The sequence below is a fragment of the Glycine max genome, chromosome 2, assembly GCF_000004515.6.
Source record: "Glycine max cultivar Williams 82 chromosome 2, Glycine_max_v4.0, whole genome shotgun sequence".
NCBI classification, from domain to species: domain Eukaryota; kingdom Viridiplantae; phylum Streptophyta; class Magnoliopsida; order Fabales; family Fabaceae; genus Glycine; species Glycine max.
Window position 1 is genome coordinate 30855168 of NC_016089.4, and position 19367 is coordinate 30874534.

At 36.9% G+C, this 19367-nt stretch overlaps 1 protein-coding gene and 1 long non-coding RNA gene across 2 annotated transcripts; one reads left to right on the top strand and one right to left on the bottom strand.

Moving 5' to 3' along the window:
• Positions 1-5202: 5202 nt before the first annotated feature.
• On the top strand, positions 5203-8646 carry LOC100814611 (FT-interacting protein 1). Its single transcript, XM_003518028.5, has one exon. The coding sequence runs from the start codon at positions 6071-6073 to the stop codon at positions 8459-8461; it is 2391 nt and encodes a 796-aa protein (XP_003518076.1). The 5' UTR covers positions 5203-6070; the 3' UTR covers positions 8462-8646.
• A 5832-nt stretch (positions 8647-14478) lies between these two features.
• LOC121173173 (uncharacterized) lies at positions 14479-14815 on the bottom strand. Its single transcript, XR_005887508.1, has 2 exons — positions 14753-14815; positions 14479-14655 (listed from the first exon to the last, which is right to left on the bottom strand). It is a non-coding gene; the product is annotated as an uncharacterized lncRNA (long non-coding RNA).
• Positions 14816-19367: the final 4552 nt, after the last annotated feature.

Consider the following 19367-nt stretch of genomic DNA (forward strand, 5'->3'; position numbering starts at 1 on the left):
GGATTTGACTTTTTCTTTGTTTTCCAGTCGCATAAATCGGCTAAACCGTTTCGATTCAAGGTGCTTCAAAATTGGGATGATATAGTGGATTTGTGTGCTAAAGATAGAGCCACCGGTCATGGAGCTGAAACTGCTATGGATGCTGATGAAGCGATGAGTAGAGAAACAAATGAAGTGGAATTCATGGGTTAGGTGCTACTGCCATAGATTTAGAAGAACCAAGCTCTAATACAAAAGGAAAAAGACAAGGTTCGACTTCTTCTGGCACACATCCTCACAAGAGAAAGATGGAGAAAAAGAAGGAATAGCAGCTTCTTTGGATAAAATGGCGAACTCTTTTAACCGAATGGTGGAAAAATGGATGGTAAAGTTGATGATGAAGATATTCAAGAAGATTGCGTGAGGCAGCTTTGATACCAGATCTTAGTAGACAACAATGGGCTAAAGCTATTAAATGGTTAGCTGACGATCCAAAGAGTTAGCTATTGTGAAAGCCCTTCCAATTCACCAAAAGACAGATTATGTTTTAACACATCTTGGAGAATGAAACTTGGTGAGTAACCTTTTGTCTACATTTCCAATTTCAATTTTCAAATTATAAATTTGTGTCTTTTTTATGCCTAATTGAACTCATATTTTCACTATAGTTATTTGTCTTTCCTCTTGTGACTTATATTATCTTGTTTCTTCTCCCCTAAATGGCAACATTGGATGTTAATTATTCAGGTTCATCGACCTTTTACACTTGATGATGAATGAAGATTATGGAATGAAGAACGTTGTTTTTTTTTTAAATTTGGACCTTGCAATTTTTGTTTAAGATCTTTGTTTGGAACTTGATTAATTAGGACCTTGTAATGCTTGTGTTGATTCGTGTTTATGCGTTGGTGCGTTATTAACAATTTGAATTTTCTTCCCGTACAACAATGAAATTAATATCATTTGAATTTTGTACGAGATAATTGTCCTTAAATTACATAATTATTTAATTTTAATATGTTTTTTAAAATTATTGCAAGACTAGGTAATTAATTTTTTAAACAAGAATAAAGAATTACATATCATTCATCTTTTAATTTTGCAGTATTGTTTAATCCAAGTTTTTTTGTGTTACTACAAAAATATTGTATAAGATTCAAAATTGTTTAGCATTAAAATTATTTTGATTATTTAATTATTAAGTATTAAAAAAATTATTATTATATATTTTATAACATTAAATTTATTTTGAATATTTAACTATTTAAAAAATGACTCATGTTTATTTTCATTCAATATTGAAATTTTAATTTTTAAATAAATATTTAAAAATTAAAATTTGAATTTCATTGAAATTGAATTACTTTATCCAAACAAGGAAATTAAAATACAAGAAATTGAATTGCCTCATCCAAACAAAATATTTACAAAATGAAAGGAATTTAAATCAAGTCAATCAAAATGCTGTGAATTTGAATTTCCTATAAATCTTTAAATTTCTCATCCAAACACAAGGTTAGAGAATTTGAAATTCCACTATTTTAGTCAATCAAAATGATTCATAAAAATACCAAAAATTAAATCTCCTTTTAAATACTCTATCCAAACAAGCTATTTTATCATGAATAATTTTAAATTCCTTGAAAAAATGAATTTTCGTGTTAAATTGCTCCATCCAAACACATTATAAAGGACTAATATTAAAAAACATCATATTTTACATAGACTAAAATATTATTTAAATCATTTTATTTCTATAAAAACAAACAAAAGATAATATTATTGTATCAAAAAAACAAAAGATAATATTAACGTGAATCTCTCATAAAAGGAGGACTCTTGCTATGCTTCGATCTGAAGCAGATCTTCTAGCGATTTGCTGTCTTCTAGAAGCCATTCCATTAACACATGGTAAAATATGCTTGATACATATGACAGGCATTAACCATAAACCATCGAAAACTGCGGCTGATTAAACCAAAGTTTTGTTCTAAATTTCCAAGTATCTAATCTTGGCTTCCCTTCCCACGTTACGCACAATCCTCCACCACATAATACCAACTAAAAAGTGAAATAGAACAGAACACAAGCTTGAGAGGGACATCTGATTCGGTGTCTTCTTTTTTAGACATTTTTTTTTTATCTTAATACAATAGTACACAATAAACGAGTAAAGAAAACGACATCTGTAATGCAATATAATGCTTATATTACCCCTGAAAGTAAAGTTCTCCGACTTGGGTATGTATGTCACTCCGAATCATTTAAGAAATTGACTCCGACTCCGAAAAATTGCATGCTCCTTCTAGGCTAGTCCATATTTAAATATGCACATTTTTTTTTAGAAGTGTGTTGCTTGCTACTGCGTGTTAGTTACTATATAAATTTAAAGCACGATCTATACATAATTGGCAGCCATCGCAATGTAGGGATTTTTTTGGCTGTAATGTAGGGGACTGCCTCTACTTAATGAGTGTGATCCTTTTTGTTTATTTTTGTTTTATACTTCCTTATATCCTTTGTAAAATGTAAAATTATGCACACACCGAAATAGAGAACGTATAAAAAGATTGTTAAAATGAAGAAAAAGAGCATTTAAAAAGTATGATGTAAAATAATCATATATTTTGGACTAGACGACAGATATTTTCCCTAGAAATAATACTGTTTGAGTTGAATAAGACTATTATGGACAACAAGTTCTTCCTTCAAGTATTTATTGTAACTACATATCCAAGACTCAAATATGAAATTACTGATTAAGTTGAGATAATTTGAATCGTATGATATCTATAAATCCACATCCAACCTGCCTTATAAAGCTAAATAACTATAACATCTTTCAACCCAAAAGTTGGGTTCAAGTTATCGATTTCTTGGCGACTCTTCCACTACGACATTTCACACATTGATACTTCACTCAACATCTTTGTTGGTTAGAAACCTTTATAAGTAGTCTTTTTCAAGACCTCGACAACCAACTCTAACACCGCTTGATTGCTCTCAAGATTATTGACTGTCTCCACAAACCAACACGAGACTTTTCAGCTTGTTTTATCCTCACTCAAACGCTTTTTGGGAAACTTCCCACCAGAAGGTCACTCATCCTATAAATACTTCAAGTTAAACATATTTAACTGTTGAGTTCTTAAAGATAGGCTATCGAAAAATAAATGCACCTTATTGATATAAGTATTACTAATTAATTCTTTCAAGTTATCCTTAATTATACAGTCACGTACCTGCATAACTTCTCGATTCCTCTTATTTCAAAAATTTGATTCGTCAAAGGATGTTACAGATGGTATCAGAGCAAACCTCAACAAGATGCATTTCAATAGCCTATCACTTAAGAACTCTACAGTTAAGTGTGCTTGACTTTGAGTAGTTATGGATGAGTGACCTTCTAGGAAATTTCTCAAAAAGAGAGTGAGGTCAAACTATGCTGAAAATTTTGTGTTGGTTTGTGAGGATAATCAATAATCTTGAGAGCAATCAAGCAGTGTCAGTGTCAGAACTAGTTGTGGAGGTTTCGGAAAGAGTTACTTATTGAGGGTTTTGACCAATGGAAGATTTTAACCAACAAGAATGTTGAGCGAAATGTCACGTGTGTTGTAATGTGAAAGCCGTCGAAAAATCGATAATTAGAAACATTTCAAAATAAAACCTGATGGAGGTGAAATTATGTATAATTGGATTAAATCTATGGAATTTCTCATCCTTCCACTACCAAAATTCCCAAGTGTAGCTAACATTATGTTAAAGACGAATAAAGACGGGAGAATAACGTTCTAAAGTATCTTTTGAAGGGTGACTTACTCCATAAGCTTTTTATGATGCTTTATCTCCTTTTCTTTTGGTTCAACGTAGCTTTAATTTTTTTAGCTTCTTTATTATTGATTAACTGTCTTTCCCTCTATATTAGTTATGTGTTCTTCAACCCAATTGATATAAATCATGTCAAGATACCAATGTTATCAAAACACAATAAGCCAAGAGAAATTATTAGGTAGTTCAATGTCTATTAGACACATTTAAGTTTTAAATTTAAGAAAAAATAATTAATAGTATTTTATACTTTATTACGTGTCATATAGAGATTGGTTAAGATCATAAATTAAATAGTGGTCTATGACCATCTAATAATTTCTCAAAAACCAGGGGCAAAATGTTCATCCTGAAAATTTTGCCATTGTGGAAAGTAATGGAAGAAAGACAGAGAATCGATGGAAGTAGGCAGCGATTATGTGCAAGTCTACCTCGATTTTATTCTAAAAGACTATCTTTGTCCTCTCAAGTGGGGCATTAGTTATTGCCTTTACAAAAAGAAATGTGGAATTTTAACGAGTGGATTTTCTTATCCCTACTTTAATGATCAAAGCGTTTACATGAAGCACATAATTGTGGAATGTTCCTTCAGCACAATTAGAAAGCACATTTATATCTTTAGCAAAAAAAAAAAGCACATTGGTATTATTTCCCCAATCAGCATTTTCATCTTTATGCATAAATAAATATTAAATTTTTCAATAAAGAACACTGAGAATATCAATGAAGCTGGCTTTCATAAAAGTAACCTTTGAAAGAGGCTCAATACTCCGCCCAAGATAAACACAAAAGGAAACTGCAAAGAAAGGGGAAAGTTAATCCCAGAAGCGCGTTTCACACAATCCAATCGGCTAAAGTGTCTTGAAATTGATAGAAATCTTATGACACGGAAAGGAAAAAATCATTTCATATTATTGATTTAGTCATTTTTTGGTACAACTCCACTATTTTTTTGGGTGCAATATTGATATAGTCTGAGTTAGCATTTATAAACTGGTTTAAATTTTATTTTAATTTTATGAAACTGATCATGATTAAAATTGAGTTTGAAGTAAAATAATTGAAGTTTAGAAATTTTATGTGAAAAATAAGTTCATAATAAAATTTTCAACTCATTATAAAAGTTACATTATTATTTTCACTCAAACTTGCATTTAAGACTAAACTTAGCAGTATCATGTTTGGTAAAATATTAGAGTTAGAAAAATGATCAGTTATTTTTTAAAAGCTCCCTACAAAAGATAACAAAATTAAGCGATTTTTCTTTTAAAGAAAAAAATTCAATCAACCACGCACTTAATTTTGAATTGATATTCAAACATAATATTTTGCTATAAAGGTCTCATTTGTGGTTTTGAATTCACTTGAGTCAAAAACATTCCCTAAACATGCTTCTAGTGTTGGTACTTGGTTGTCAAGGTTCGTAACAGAAAAGAAAATTAAAATTCTTCGAATATATTCTCGGTCTATGAGAATATGAATATTTTTATTTAATCTTTATTTAAATTTAATCTATTTTAAGCAATTCAAAATTACAAAAAAAAAAAAAAAAACATGCATTTGAAATTAAAACAGAGATCAGTTTCATAAAAATCATCAGAGTATGAGAAACCAAAAGTGTGAATAAATAAGCAACAAAGGAGTACTGAGGAGTATGACTAATGATACGAACCTGTGACCACCTTTCATCATGTGGGTGCCATATAAAGGTCACAAAACTTGAGTCTCACATTTCTATTTTTGAGTGAGTCCAATTACACCATCTCTGTCACTGCAATACCATTACTGGGAACCAGGTTCCAAGCATAATAGCAGTATCTTAAACCAAGCCTCCAAACAAAACAAAGAAGTACACTATTTCAGCCTTTCTCTAATTTTCATGTGCTTGAGCAAACGATAATTGCTAGAAGAAACATGTGCTAGTTCTCACAGTTTCACTAGCAATTTACCACACTGCTCCTCATTTGTGCAAGAAACATATTATACTTCGTGGCCTTAAACACCAATATTTCATTCACCACAAGACACATGAACGTGGAGGTTGATCACCAAGTAGCAAGGTTTTAAAAACGGTCCGCAAGCATCATTTGGGCCGCAACATCAAGGTTTTTTAACTCACAGTGGCTGCATTTATCCGCGATTTGCCGCACGATATCAACAAACATGATGAAACCTTAACGCCACCACGACCGATATTTAAAACCTTGCAAAGAAGAATTCTGAAAGGTGATAACTATTTTTATAGTTTGTTGGTGTTACCACCATGAGTTCTTCTCAAGCAGCACCAAAGGGAAACCAAGAGGACTACAAGCTGAAGGACACAAAGCCGGAGCTTGGAGAAAAGTGGCCACATGGAGGGCAACGTGGAGGGAGTGGTTGGATATACAACGAGAGAGCCACAAGCACCTATGACTTGGTGGAGCAAATGTTCTACCTCTATGTCCGTGTTGTGAAAGCCAAGGATCTTCCACCAAACCCTGTCACCAGCAACGTGGACCCTTATGTTGAAGTGAAGGTTGGCAACTACAAGGGGAAAACAAGGCACTTTGAGAAGAAGACAAGCCCTGAGTGGAAGCAGGTTTTTGCATTCTCAAAGGAGAAGATTCAATCCTCAGTTGTTGAGGTTTTTGTGAGGGACAAAGAGATGGTGGCTAGAGATGATTACATTGGGAAAGTGGAGTTTGACATACATGAGGTGCCAACAAGGGTGCCCCCAGATAGCCCTTTGGCTCCTCAATGGTATAGGCTTGAGAATTTGAGGGGTGAAGCAAGAAGTAGAGGGGAGATCATGCTTGCTGTTTGGATGGGGACACAAGCTGATGAAGCATTTCCTGAGGCTTGGCATTCAGATTCTGCTTCAGTTAAGGGAGATGGGGTTTATAACATAAGGTCAAAGGTTTATGTTAACCCAAAATTGTGGTATTTGAGGGTTAATGTGATTGAGGCTCAAGATGTGGAGCCAAATGACAAAAGCCAGCCACCCCAAGTTTTTGTGAAGGGTCAAGTTGGACAACAAGTGCTCAAGACTAAGTTGTGTCCAACAAAAACACCAAACCCAATGTGGAATGAGGATTTGGTGTTTGTGGCAGCAGAGCCCTTTGAGGAGAAGCTTGTGCTCACTGTGGAGAACAAGGCCTCCCCTGGGAAGGATGAGGTTGCGGCTAGAATAAGCTTGCCATTGAACAAGTTCGAGATTCTATTGGATCACCGAGCCGTGCACTCGCATTGGTACAACCTTGAGAGGTTTGGGTTTGGTGTGTTAGAGGGTGACAAGAGAAATGAGTCAAAATTCTCAAGTAGGATTCACCTAAGGGTGTGTCTTGAAGGTGCTTATCATGTCCTGGATGAGTCCACAATGTATATTAGTGACACAAGGCCAACTGCTAGGCAACTTTGGAAGCAACCAATTGGAATTCTTGAAGTGGGGATATTGAGTGCTCAAGGGCTCCAATCTATGAAGACAAACAATGGTAAAGGGTCAACAGATGCTTATTGTGTGGCCAAGTATGGTCAGAAATGGGTGAGAACTAGGACAATCACTGAGAGCTTTAACCCAAAGTGGAATGAGCAATACACATGGGAAGTGTATGATCCTTGCACTGTGATAACCTTTGGGGTCTTTGACAACTGCCATTTGGGTGGTGGTGGAGGGCAAACTCAAGTAGCCAAAGTTGACTCAAAAATTGGCAAGGTGAGGATTCGTTTGTCAACATTGGAAATGGATAGGATCTACACCAACTCATACCCTCTACTTGTTCTGAAAACCTCTGGATTGAAGAAGATGGGGGAACTTCAATTGGCGATTCGTTTCACATGTCTCTCCATGGCTCACATAATCTACCTCTATGGACACCCTTTGTTGCCAAAAATGCATTACCTACATCCATTCACTGTGAACCAATTGGACAGTTTAAGGTACCAAGCTATGAACATTGTGGTGGTTAGGCTTGGGAGAGCAGAACCACCCCTTAGGAAAGAGGTTGTGGAGTACATGCTTGATGTGGACTCTCACATATGGAGCATGAGAAGAAGCAAAGCCAATTTCTTCAGAATTGTGTCACTCTTTTCTGGTGCAATATCTATGAGCAAGTGGCTTGGTGAGGTGCAACAGTGGAAGAATCCAGTGACCACAATCCTAGTGCATGTCCTCTTTTTCATCTTGATATGTTACCCTGAACTGATCCTCCCCACAATGTTCCTCTACATGTTTCTCATTGGAATATGGAACTTTAGGTTTAGGCCAAGGCACCCTCCACACATGGACACCAAACTTTCTTGGGCAGAAGCAGCACACCCAGATGAACTTGATGAGGAGTTTGATACTTTTCCCACCTCAAAGGCTCAAGATGTGATCAGAATGAGGTATGATAGGCTTAGGAGTGTGGCTGGGAGGATACAAACTGTGGTTGGAGATATTGCAACACAAGGTGAGAGGTTTCATGCATTGCTTAGTTGGAGAGACCCTAGAGCCACAAGCCTATTTGTGATTTTTTGCCTTGTTGTTGCTGTGGCATTGTATGTGACACCTTTCAAGGTTGTGGCTTCAGTTGCTGGCATTTTCTGGCTCAGGCACCCCAGGTTCAGAAGCAAGCTACCCTCGATGCCTAGTAATTTCTTCAAGAGGTTGCCATCTTGTGTTGATGGCATGCTTTGAATTGAGGCTCCAAATGAATCATATCATAAATAATATTTGTGATTATGTTTTTTTTTTTTTGTGTGTGTGTTTTTGCATTGTTAATTTGTATACTTTCTCTGGTTAGTACACATTTAACATTATTGGCTTTCATCTTGTCATCAAAATTTTAGTTCTTATGTTATATGGGACTCTCCTTGACAATATCTGCAACATTTTCTTCTAATGTTGATTGTGTTATTGATACATGTTAAGATTGATAAACTCAACAGTTAGCGTTGTTAACTTCTTACGTGGAACAAATCCTCTTATCTATTGAGGTAATTATTCAAAACCAGAAACCCATTTATATGTGATGAAGACACAAATATATGTGTACAATACTAAAATGTCGGAGAGATTTTTACATTAACAACCATTAATAATAGACAAAAATATAGTATGGTGAGTTTATACATGACTGTACGCGGCCCCTAAAACACTTTTTTTGGGGTCCAGAACTGGCCCATAAATAAGTGATTACATAAGGGAGTTGCTAGGTGCACCCAGCAATATTGCTGGTGCACCCAGCAATTGATTGAAAGTACCATTTTGCCCTTTAAAATAAAATTATAAAAAACGCAAATCATTTCCGGAACAGTTTTTTTCGAACAAATTCTTCTTCTCTCCCGTCCCGGAACACAGCTTCTTCTCTCCCGGAACAGCTTCTTCTTCTCCCGGAACCTGCTTCTTCTCTTCTCCGTGAAGCTTCTTCTCCGCGAGGCGCGCCAAGGCTTTCTTCTTCTTCTCCGCGAACAGGTTAGTTCCCCTTCCCCTTACCCTTAGCTTGTAATGTGCATCACTGTTAGCATAGCAATGGAACCTTAGCATAACAATGGAACCTTAGCATAGCAATGGAACCTTAGGGTAGAAGACGAGAGGGGAGAAGACGAGAGTACGCCGGAAAAAATGGCGGAAATGGCTGACGGAGGAGTCTTCCGGAAGACCCCGTAGGGGTTCTTCCGGAAGTTCCGGAAGAACGTTTTCCGGAAAGTTTCCGGAAGAAGTGTTCTTCCGGAAGTAACCAAACGTCTTCCGGAAGAACACTTCTTCCGGGAGACTTCCGGAAAACGTCTTCCGGGAACTTTCCGGAAGAAGTGGTTCATCCGGAAGAATTCCGGAAGACTCGCACTTCCGGAAGAAGTTTCAAACTTCCGGAAGACCTTTCCGGAAGAACCCTTCTTCCGGAGTGTTTCCGGAAGAACCACTTCTTCCGGAAGTGGTTTTTTTGTTTTTTTTTTTGTGTTTTTTTTTAAAAATTTTTTTAAACAGAAATTGTTTTGTTTTTTTTAAATGAATTATTTTATTTATTTTGGTTATTTTGTTTTTTAGATTTTATGAAAAATGAAGTTTGGGTTTTTGATGTCATATTTTTTTTATAATTTAAATTGTGTATTTTTACTAAATATTAATTTGTAAATTAATTTTTTTTTATAAAAGTAGTTGTGTTTGTTTTTGTTTATTGTTTTTTTTTAAATTAGTGTTTTTTCTTTAAAAATGAAGTTGTCTATTTTTATAATTAAAGTTGTGTGTTTTGGAAGTTTTATAAAAATACTAATTTTTTATAATTAATTAGTTTATTTTATTATAAATGAAGTATTTTATTTACTAAAAAAATTGTGGATGTTTACTAAATAATTTTTTTTTTACATTAGTTGTTTAATTTTTTTTAAAAATTAAGTTGTGGATGTTTAGTAATGAATTATTTTTATATTAGTTGTGTTTTGTTTTTATAAATGAAGTTGTTTATTTTTTTTTTAAAAAAATTAACTTGTTGATGTTTATTAATAATTTTATTTTACATTAGTTGTTTTTTTTTTATATAAATGAAGTTGTTTATTTTTTTAAAAAAAAAATTAAGTTGTGCATGTTTATTAATAATTTTATTTTACATTAGTTGTTTTTTTTATATAAATGAAGTTGTTTAATTTTTTTTTTTAAAATTAGGTCGTGTATGTGTGAAAATGATTTGATTTAAGTTAGTCTTATTTGTTTATAAATAAAGTTGATTTTTTATAAAGAAAATTGTGTATATTTTGACCGGAAAAAAAACGTGTTCGACATGATTTACAGATCATGGCCAGAACACGAGGTTTAGGTCGTGCCATAGGTAGATTTGTAGGCAGAGATAGAGCTGCTGACGAGGATGCTGGCGATGTTCCCGAGAGGCGTAGGCCTACTGCCTCAGCCCGTAGGCTACGCGTTCATCAGATGACTACGGAGGGACGTGATATGGCTGAGGACGTCGCTGACATGACTGATGATGTCCCTGAGCAGCCTACGGAGGCACCTGAGATGCGTGCGGACGCACAGGGTGCTGATAGTGGTGAGGGGTCAGATGGTGATGATGCTGCAGAGGGATTCCCTGGTGGTCCACGTGACCCATCAGTGCTCACATCATTTGCCGAGCATGTTGCACATGCCGTGTGGAGTGGACAGGTATTTTAATTTGTTAATTATTTGTCATTGTTTATTTATTTGTTTATGATTAATTTTTTTTTAATAATTGTATAATTTGTACTTCAAATCAGGAACGTCCTGATTTGAAGTTAGTGTCACATGGGAGGAAGCTGACACTGATTGGGAGGCCAGTGCCTGAGATTGAAGGCCTGGTGGCTGCCACAGGATTAAGTCCACTGATAGATTGTTCAGTTATTACTGGCGATCCTGGACTTATATCCGCATTTGTGGAGAGGTGGCACAGTGAGACTAGCACCTTCCACCTTCCAGTAGGAGAGCTGACGATCACATTGGATGAAGTGTCGTCCATTCTACATTTGCCCATCACTGGCGCCTTGCACAGTTTCCACGCTCTTTCTACGGAGGAGGCCAGATTCTTGCTCACGGAGTTGCTGGAAGTGTCTGCGGAGGAGGCCAGAGCCGAGACAGCGCTCACACGTGGAGCATATGTACGATTAGGATGGGTTCGTGACATTTATGAGACCAGATGTCAGGCCCGGCGGTGGATTGTCGCAGCTCGCGCTTATTTGCTGCACCTTGTCGGTTGCACTCTTTTTGCTAATAAGAGTGCAACATACGTGCATGTGGTCCACCTTGACGCTTTCCGGGACCTCGCTCATAGTGGTGGTTACGCTTGGGGGGTTGCCGCGCTGGTTCATATGTACGACCAGTTAGATGAGGCTTGTAGGACCACCACCCGACAGCTTGCGGGGTACTTGACGCTATTTCAAGTAAATTTTGTGTTTATTAATATGTTAGGTTCGATTATGATTTAAACATGTTTTTATGTTATGTTAACCGCAATTATTGTGTAGTGCTGGATCTATGAGCACTTCCCTAGTGTGCATCAGTGCGTGACTGACGACACACCCCAGGAGACGTCCCCACGTGCTTCCCGGTGGTTGACGTCGAAGGCGCACATGAAGGGCATCACAGGAGCACCCTACAGGGCACGTTGTGATGGTTTGACCGTCACAGATGTGTCCTGGTTGCCGTACACGGAGCCTCGGGGTGTTAGGGCGTTTCAGGAGATTTCATCGTTCCAGGGTCAGCTCAGATGGGGTCCTATGATCGTCGCAGTTCGACCGGAGAGGGTGGTACGCCAGTTCGGTTACATCCAGAGCATCCCTCCGCCGCCTGTTAGTGCACGATTGTCACAGGAGCAGATAGATGACAGGTGGATGGAGTTTGCGGATCACTTACTACCTGCGGGTCAGCCTTGTTTAGTGCCTGGGCAGGTATCTGCGGATTACATTGAGTGGTTTTTCCGCATATCTCACCCTTTCATGACACCGACCCAGGCAGCTGACCAGCAGAGGGATGCACCAGCTGCAGACCCTGAGGACTACATACAGCCGCCCAGCCCCCAGGTTCCAGTGGCATTTGACCCCCCTCCATATGTCGTAAGATTATTTGCGCGTTTAATGTTTTATGAGTTGTTGTTTATTTTGAATTTCATAATAAATGTTTTTACTGACTTTGACAGGATGATTACGAGGGATATGAGGCGATTGCACAGAGGTTGGAGCGTGTGCTCAACCTTAGGATAGTCACTGCAGGCACAGAGTTATATGACATTATGCAGGACTGCCTGACGATCGCGAGAGGGGGACCCAGTGCTGATGGGACGGTCAGGGCTCGTCAGAGACGCCGCACGGACCATTGATCATTGTATTTATATTGTTGTGTTGTAGTTGACATGAATATTTGTAATTATTACAGTTTTTGTTTAATATAGTTGGCGTGTTTTGCACAGTTTATTATTTTATAATATAGTTTGTTATTCCGATTGTTTGTGGTCCTTAAGCGAAGTTTACGGTTGTTTTAAATTTATTTTTAAAAAAAGGGAACCTAGAATCATGAGTTTTGTTTGTAAGAATTACATAAAAAATAAAAGTTTTTAAAATAATTAATAAATCATGAAATAGTCCCGTTCCCCAGTTCTCATGTTTGGACGTCAAAGAATCCAAAAAAAATAGTCCCGTTCCCCAGTTCCGTCAACTAACACGTCAAAACAAAGCCTCAAAATCGAAAAAAATAGGAAATGAACCCTTTTTCCATGTTCAAGTACCCATGTTTGGGATTTTTTTGCGTGGGTGTGCCTGTGCCCTGAGACAATGGAGGGCGGCCATTTCTCATGTTTGGACGTCAAAGAATCCAAAAAAAATAGTCCCGTTCCCCAGTTCCGTCAACTAACACATCAAAACAAAGCCTCAAAATCGAAAAAAATAGGAAATGAACCCTTTTTCCATGTTCAAGTACCCATGTTTGGGATTTTTTTGCGTGGGTGTGCCTGTGCCCTGAGACAATGGAGGGCGGCCATTTCTCATGTTTGGACGTCAAAGAATCCAAAAAAAATAGTCCCGTTCCCCAGTTCCGTCAACTAACACGTCAAAACAAAGCCTCAAAATCGAAAAAAATAGGAAATGAACCCTTTTTCCATGTTCAAGTAAATAATTACTGTAATAACCGAATTCATGATTGGCCTAAAGCAAGCAGAGCTAGCATGCACAGTTCCATTATAGGCTACATAACAGCATATTAGACCTAATCATCTTGCTTGTTTACAATGTGATAAACGGATTAATTAAAGGATCCTAAAAAAGATCAAATCTTCCAAATGCACAGAAGCTCCACGATCACAATCTTCAAAACCTATTCATTAAAGAAGCAAGAGAGTTCATTAAAGTTCAAACTTGGAATATTCTTATTCCCCTTGTATTCTTGTAACTCTCACAAGCATACTCATCGTCACCATTAAAACGCATTCACGCATAGAAGGCGGCGCGCACATTCTCCAAGCAATTAATAGCCACCTTAAGTTACATATGATTCACTCTCATCATCGTATATTCCTATTTCGTATTCATATAAATTGCCAACTTCCTTTCATATTCCACACGTTCTACTACTGTTTCAGCAAGGAAGGGACTTATAATCCTTCTTCAATACTTCAACGTCTTTATATATCTTCGTGTCTGGAGCATGATCATGGAGTCTCAGCCACTTATGGGTTGGAGCTCTTTCTACGAAATAGATGAAGAACCATTTCCATTTACGTGCCAATTTTGTTACAGGTAAACTATGAAACTTCTGTTCTATATCTTGATGCCATGATGAAATAGGAAATGATACACTCAAAGCGAATTTGGTTACCTGTATCGGTGAATGGCTTCCGGTAGTGAATTTCATCCAAAAATTGTTTAACTTTGTTTACAAAAAAATAGACACGCGTAAATGTGTAGTCAAGTCAGCCAATGTGTTGTCGCTAATGTGTAGTCAAGTCAACCAATGTGTTGTCGAGCGACTGCTAGTTTCAAAATGTGTACTGAAGTCAACCAATGTGTTGTCACGCTCAAACTGTAATACGCATGCATGTCATTATGTGTTGTCAATTATGACAATGATGTATGCTGTACGCGTAAATGATTTTTGTTGGACCAACAATTTCCTTGCTTAACCAAACGAGTAGTTGATAATATTAATTGGTTAGTGACGGGTTACAACGAATTATATCGCATAATGAATACAAATAAATCAACAATGAATGTTTAGTCTTCATTTAGGTCTACATAGTGTGTTTTGAATGACATCAAGCTTGTGTATTCCTGCATTCTACTAATATATGGAATTGCCCATTGCTTTGCCTGAGAATAACAATTGGTTGACCACAACAGCGCTGGGGGCGGCAACGGACAATGGTCTTTCAAATAAACCTGTTGTACATGAACAAACATTATATCATGCGCTGACCGTGCCAAACGAACAAGCGAAGTCATTGCATAATTGTTACACTAACTATATTCAATGTACCTGAACAAAATGATTTCCAAACACGTGACCGACACATATGATGCGGTGGCCAGAAGAGTCAGGTGGTGGTTGACTTCTAAGAGGGAAAAATGTCATGCTTTGTTGTTGTGACAACGATACAAGGATTACGTTATACCGTGAAGCAATCACATATCCCATGTCTGTTATATCCATCCACTTGTCCACACTAACCTGAATGAACCAAACATACACATGTAAGTAATTTAAACATTGTTATTAAAAAAAATTAACCTAAAAACATACCTTTGAAAATCCATCAACAAGTAGGGACAACTTTAATTGTTCAAATCTCTCTGTGCCACCGAAGAGGTTCATGTACTCATGCGACCACCTGCCAAGTTCTTTAAGTAATTCATTACGCACTAACGGCCACGAATCTTCCCCCATACCTAATAAAGCGCCAATGGACCGATATCCACAGTTACCGTCCGCTTTCACATCCACAACGTCACGAATGAAACCTTGAAAGAATGACGCAAATTGATCCAACATCGGGATGATCCTTGTTGGCTGACGCGGTTGAGAACATGATGCACTTCGTTTGACTGGAGAGTTGCTGCTTTGAACAGAATGAAAAGCATCAACATACTCCCAGTAAGACGGATCACGCTTTGTGGATGTTTGACTTCTTTTCATCGGTTTCTTCGGTGCACCTTTAGTGTTCACCTTTGATGGAGGAGGGCACATAGAGTTATGATCAGGGTATGCGATTTCTCGAAGTTTACTCTTCAGATTTACTTTGCCAGCCACATCAAGTTCATCAAACCTTTTAGATATGACCTCTATTTCTTCCTTGATGGTGACTTCCGTCTCACATAACCCTTGGTCTGAAAAGCAAAGTCTCCTCCAAAAAAGATGGACTGACTCCAATGGGATGCTGCTAGCAGTATACCTAGAAAGCTCACATGCACAAGGAAGCCCGTGCGTGCTTCTCATCACACAACCACAAGAAGAGAGATTGTTGCCGAGATAACGTAGACGGTCAATCTCAGAAGCAATCTGATTTAAAGCATCCCTCGAAACCATCCCAAGAAGCCTCTTGTATAAGGTTTTTTTATATACATGGCCAACCACATGCGTACTGGTTTCAAAGGATGCTTTAATTTCGACGTGTTGCAGCGTGATCATGTTGTTCATGGCATCCCAAACACTACATAGGTCTCCAACGCTATTTTGTAGTACTCTTTTGAGAGCCCAATGAGCTGATTCAACCCTACATTTAAAATACACAACAAACATGAAAATATACAACAATTAAATACCATTTAATATTAATCGTTACTAACAAATAAAATCAGTTGTTAATACCTGTTTGTTGTTGTGTTGCCTAGGTGCATGACCTTATTCGTCCATGCTGTAATAAATTTTTCCTTGTGGGGGATAATCCATGTGTCGTTAACATAGTCAACGAACATCGGCCAAGGCGAACAAGCAACTTGAAACTTCTGATATGACTCATGGAACTCGTATTCGGACGGACAATCAACCAAAGTACCCCAGTTATCCATTACATAGTCCCACGCATTTTTTTCCCCGATTAAAGATTTGCACTTCGCCTTCACATTCTTATCGATATGAAACCTGCACAACAAATTAGTAGACTCGGGAAACACAGTTTTCACTGCATTCATCAGTGCTAGGTCTCTGTCAGTGACAATAACAAGAGGGAGGCGATCGTGTCTTAAAAATAGGCCTCGAAATTGTTCCAAAGCCCATACAATATTATTAACACGCTCAGCCTCCAGATATGCAAACCCAGCAGAGAATGTCATCGCCGTTGGTGTCACTCCAACAAAGTCAAGTAGTGGGAGTCTGTACCTGTTTGTTTTGTAGGTACTGTCTATAAAAAACACTAGATGACATGCATTGCATAACTTTACTGCATCTGGGTGACACCAAAACAGATCACGCACCACAACTTCATCCTTCAATCTATGCCAATGAATGTATTGATCACGTTCGAGAAGCTTCATCAGATGCTGCATTTCGGTATCAGCTCCTCTTATTGAAGAACGATATGCACTTCTTGCATTGTAAATTTGCTTTATCGTGGTGTAACTGTCGGCATTGTGTTCCTTCAACGTTAGCAAGATGTTTTTCGGTTTCACCATCGACTTTGTCATATCAGCAATAATTTTCTTTTCTTCCTTAGTCAATCGCCCGGCGTATGGATGTCCAACTAAGGACTTCGCCAATTCATGATTATGAATCCCACAGATCAACTTCACCATCCAACCTTCCCCTCCACGCACTGGTTTCCCACGAAGCCTGAAGGGACAACCACATTTCCTACTCCCGGTGTCTTTTCTAACGAATTCTTTATTTCTACACTTGTACGTACCACTCCTTTCACACCCAATTAACACAAATGAACTTCTTCCTCTGCTACCGGTCTCTGTGTCAGATCTCATAATCACTGCAACAAATCCATTTTCATGGGCAACTGTTCAAGCCCATTGCAAAACATCATCTCGAGTAGCGAATACCTACAACGCAACCCTAACACATTAATTTTCGTACAAACCATCAATTCAACCAATGACTCAAATTATCTATGATTACCTGAGATGTATTAAAAGCATTTGAACAATCGACATGTCGTTCATTCACTCCACATTCTTCTTGATTATCATAATCATAATCCATATGAACTTCTTGTGACATCGCAAAGTCATACCTCCATTGATCTTCGTCCATCTTAAGGACATATGCATCATACACAAGTACATTCAAATTATCATATAACCACATCCAAAAATTTACTACACCTTAAATAACAAACATATTAATAGGACATATGCATCATACACGACTATATTAAAATTATCACTATATTCTAAATTTATAACTACATTATTTACTTAAACTAAACTTATCACTATAATAAACAACTAATAAAACATTTTTGTACCATTATACATTTAAGTTACCTAAATCATTTAATATTATACCATTATACCTAATTAAATCAATAATCCACAACATATATAAACCAGAAATAAAAAAAAATTATAAAACAGAAATATATATACCATTATAAAACAAAAAAAATTATAATCCACAATATATATCATTATACCTAATTAAACCAATAATTCATTATTAACTAACAGAAATATATATAAAACAGAAATTAAAAAAATTATAAAACAGAAATTAATAAATTAGTAATAATTTAACATTCCGGAAGACCTTCATCCGGAAGTGGTCATTCCGGACCTTCCTCCTTCTGTGCCTAAAATTTCTTCCGGATACATTTTTTACTGTTTTTCTTCTCTAAAAGCTAATCGGAAAACGAAATAAACGCTTACCTCATTCCGGACCTTCCTCCTTCTGTGCCTAAAATTTCTTCCGGATACATTTTTTACTGTTTTTCTTCTCTAAAAGCTAATCGGAAAACGAAATAAACGCTTACCTCCGACAAAATAGGAACAACAGCCACTAATAAAACTTCAAATACGGAACACGGGACCACCAAATCTTCAAATACTTCACTTCACGGGACCACCAACAGACTGCTGAAGGGACCACCACCGAAACAACAGCAAACGGAAGAAGAAACAAAGCAAACGGAAGAAGAAACAAAGCAAACGGAAGAAGAAAGAAAGAAAGCGCAGTAAAACACAGCCTGAAGAAGAAAGAAAGAAAGCGCAGTAAAACACAGCCTGAAGACGTTAATTTAAAGAAATTTACACAAGGGCAAAATTGTCATTACATACGCATTAAAAAAAAAACTAACTTCCGGAAGAAGCTTCTTCCGGAAGACACTGGAATTCTTCCGGAAGAAGCTTCTTCCGGAAACATTCCGGATGACGTTCTTCCGGAAATTGTCTGTGAGTTTTTCCGGAAGACACAAATTATTCTTCCGGAAGAAGGTTCTTCCGGATGGTTTCCGGAAATAATTTTTCCGGAAAGTTTCCGGAAGAACCTTCTTCCGGAAGAATAATTGCTGAAGGGCAGTTTCGCCACTTCACTGTTTGCTGGGTGCCCCAGCAATAATGCTGGGTGCACGTAGCAACTCCCATTACATAATTGGGCCAAAGTCAAGCTATCCCGCTAATTCTTACATGTAAATGGTTACATCGTGTGGACAAGGCAGTTGCTTCCTTTACCCAATAAATTTGCTTCCAGCAATTTTTTCTATATTCTGAAAAGGCTAATCCGAAATGTAAGGTTATATTTCGGATTGATGATTGTGGAAAATCTAATCTGAAATGTACTGTTATATTTCAAACTAATCTTTCTTGAACATAAAAAGGGTAAATTATCATTTAGTTTCTGAATATGTACATCAATGATGATCTAGAGTTTCAAATAATGAAAATTCTGATTTAACTTTTGAATATGTAAAAAGTGTGATAAATTTTATTTCATCAAGTTTGTGAGACTATCTTATCATTAAGTTATAATGTTTAATGACCAATTTGATATCAAGTTTTATTTTAAGGATCAATTTGATATTAATTTATAAACTTTAAAAAACAATTTGTTATTAAATTACAGGATATAATTATCGCACTTTTAATAATTCAAGTATCAAATTTGAATTTTTCTTCTTTTAGGAACTAAATTATCAATGTTTATACATTTAGGA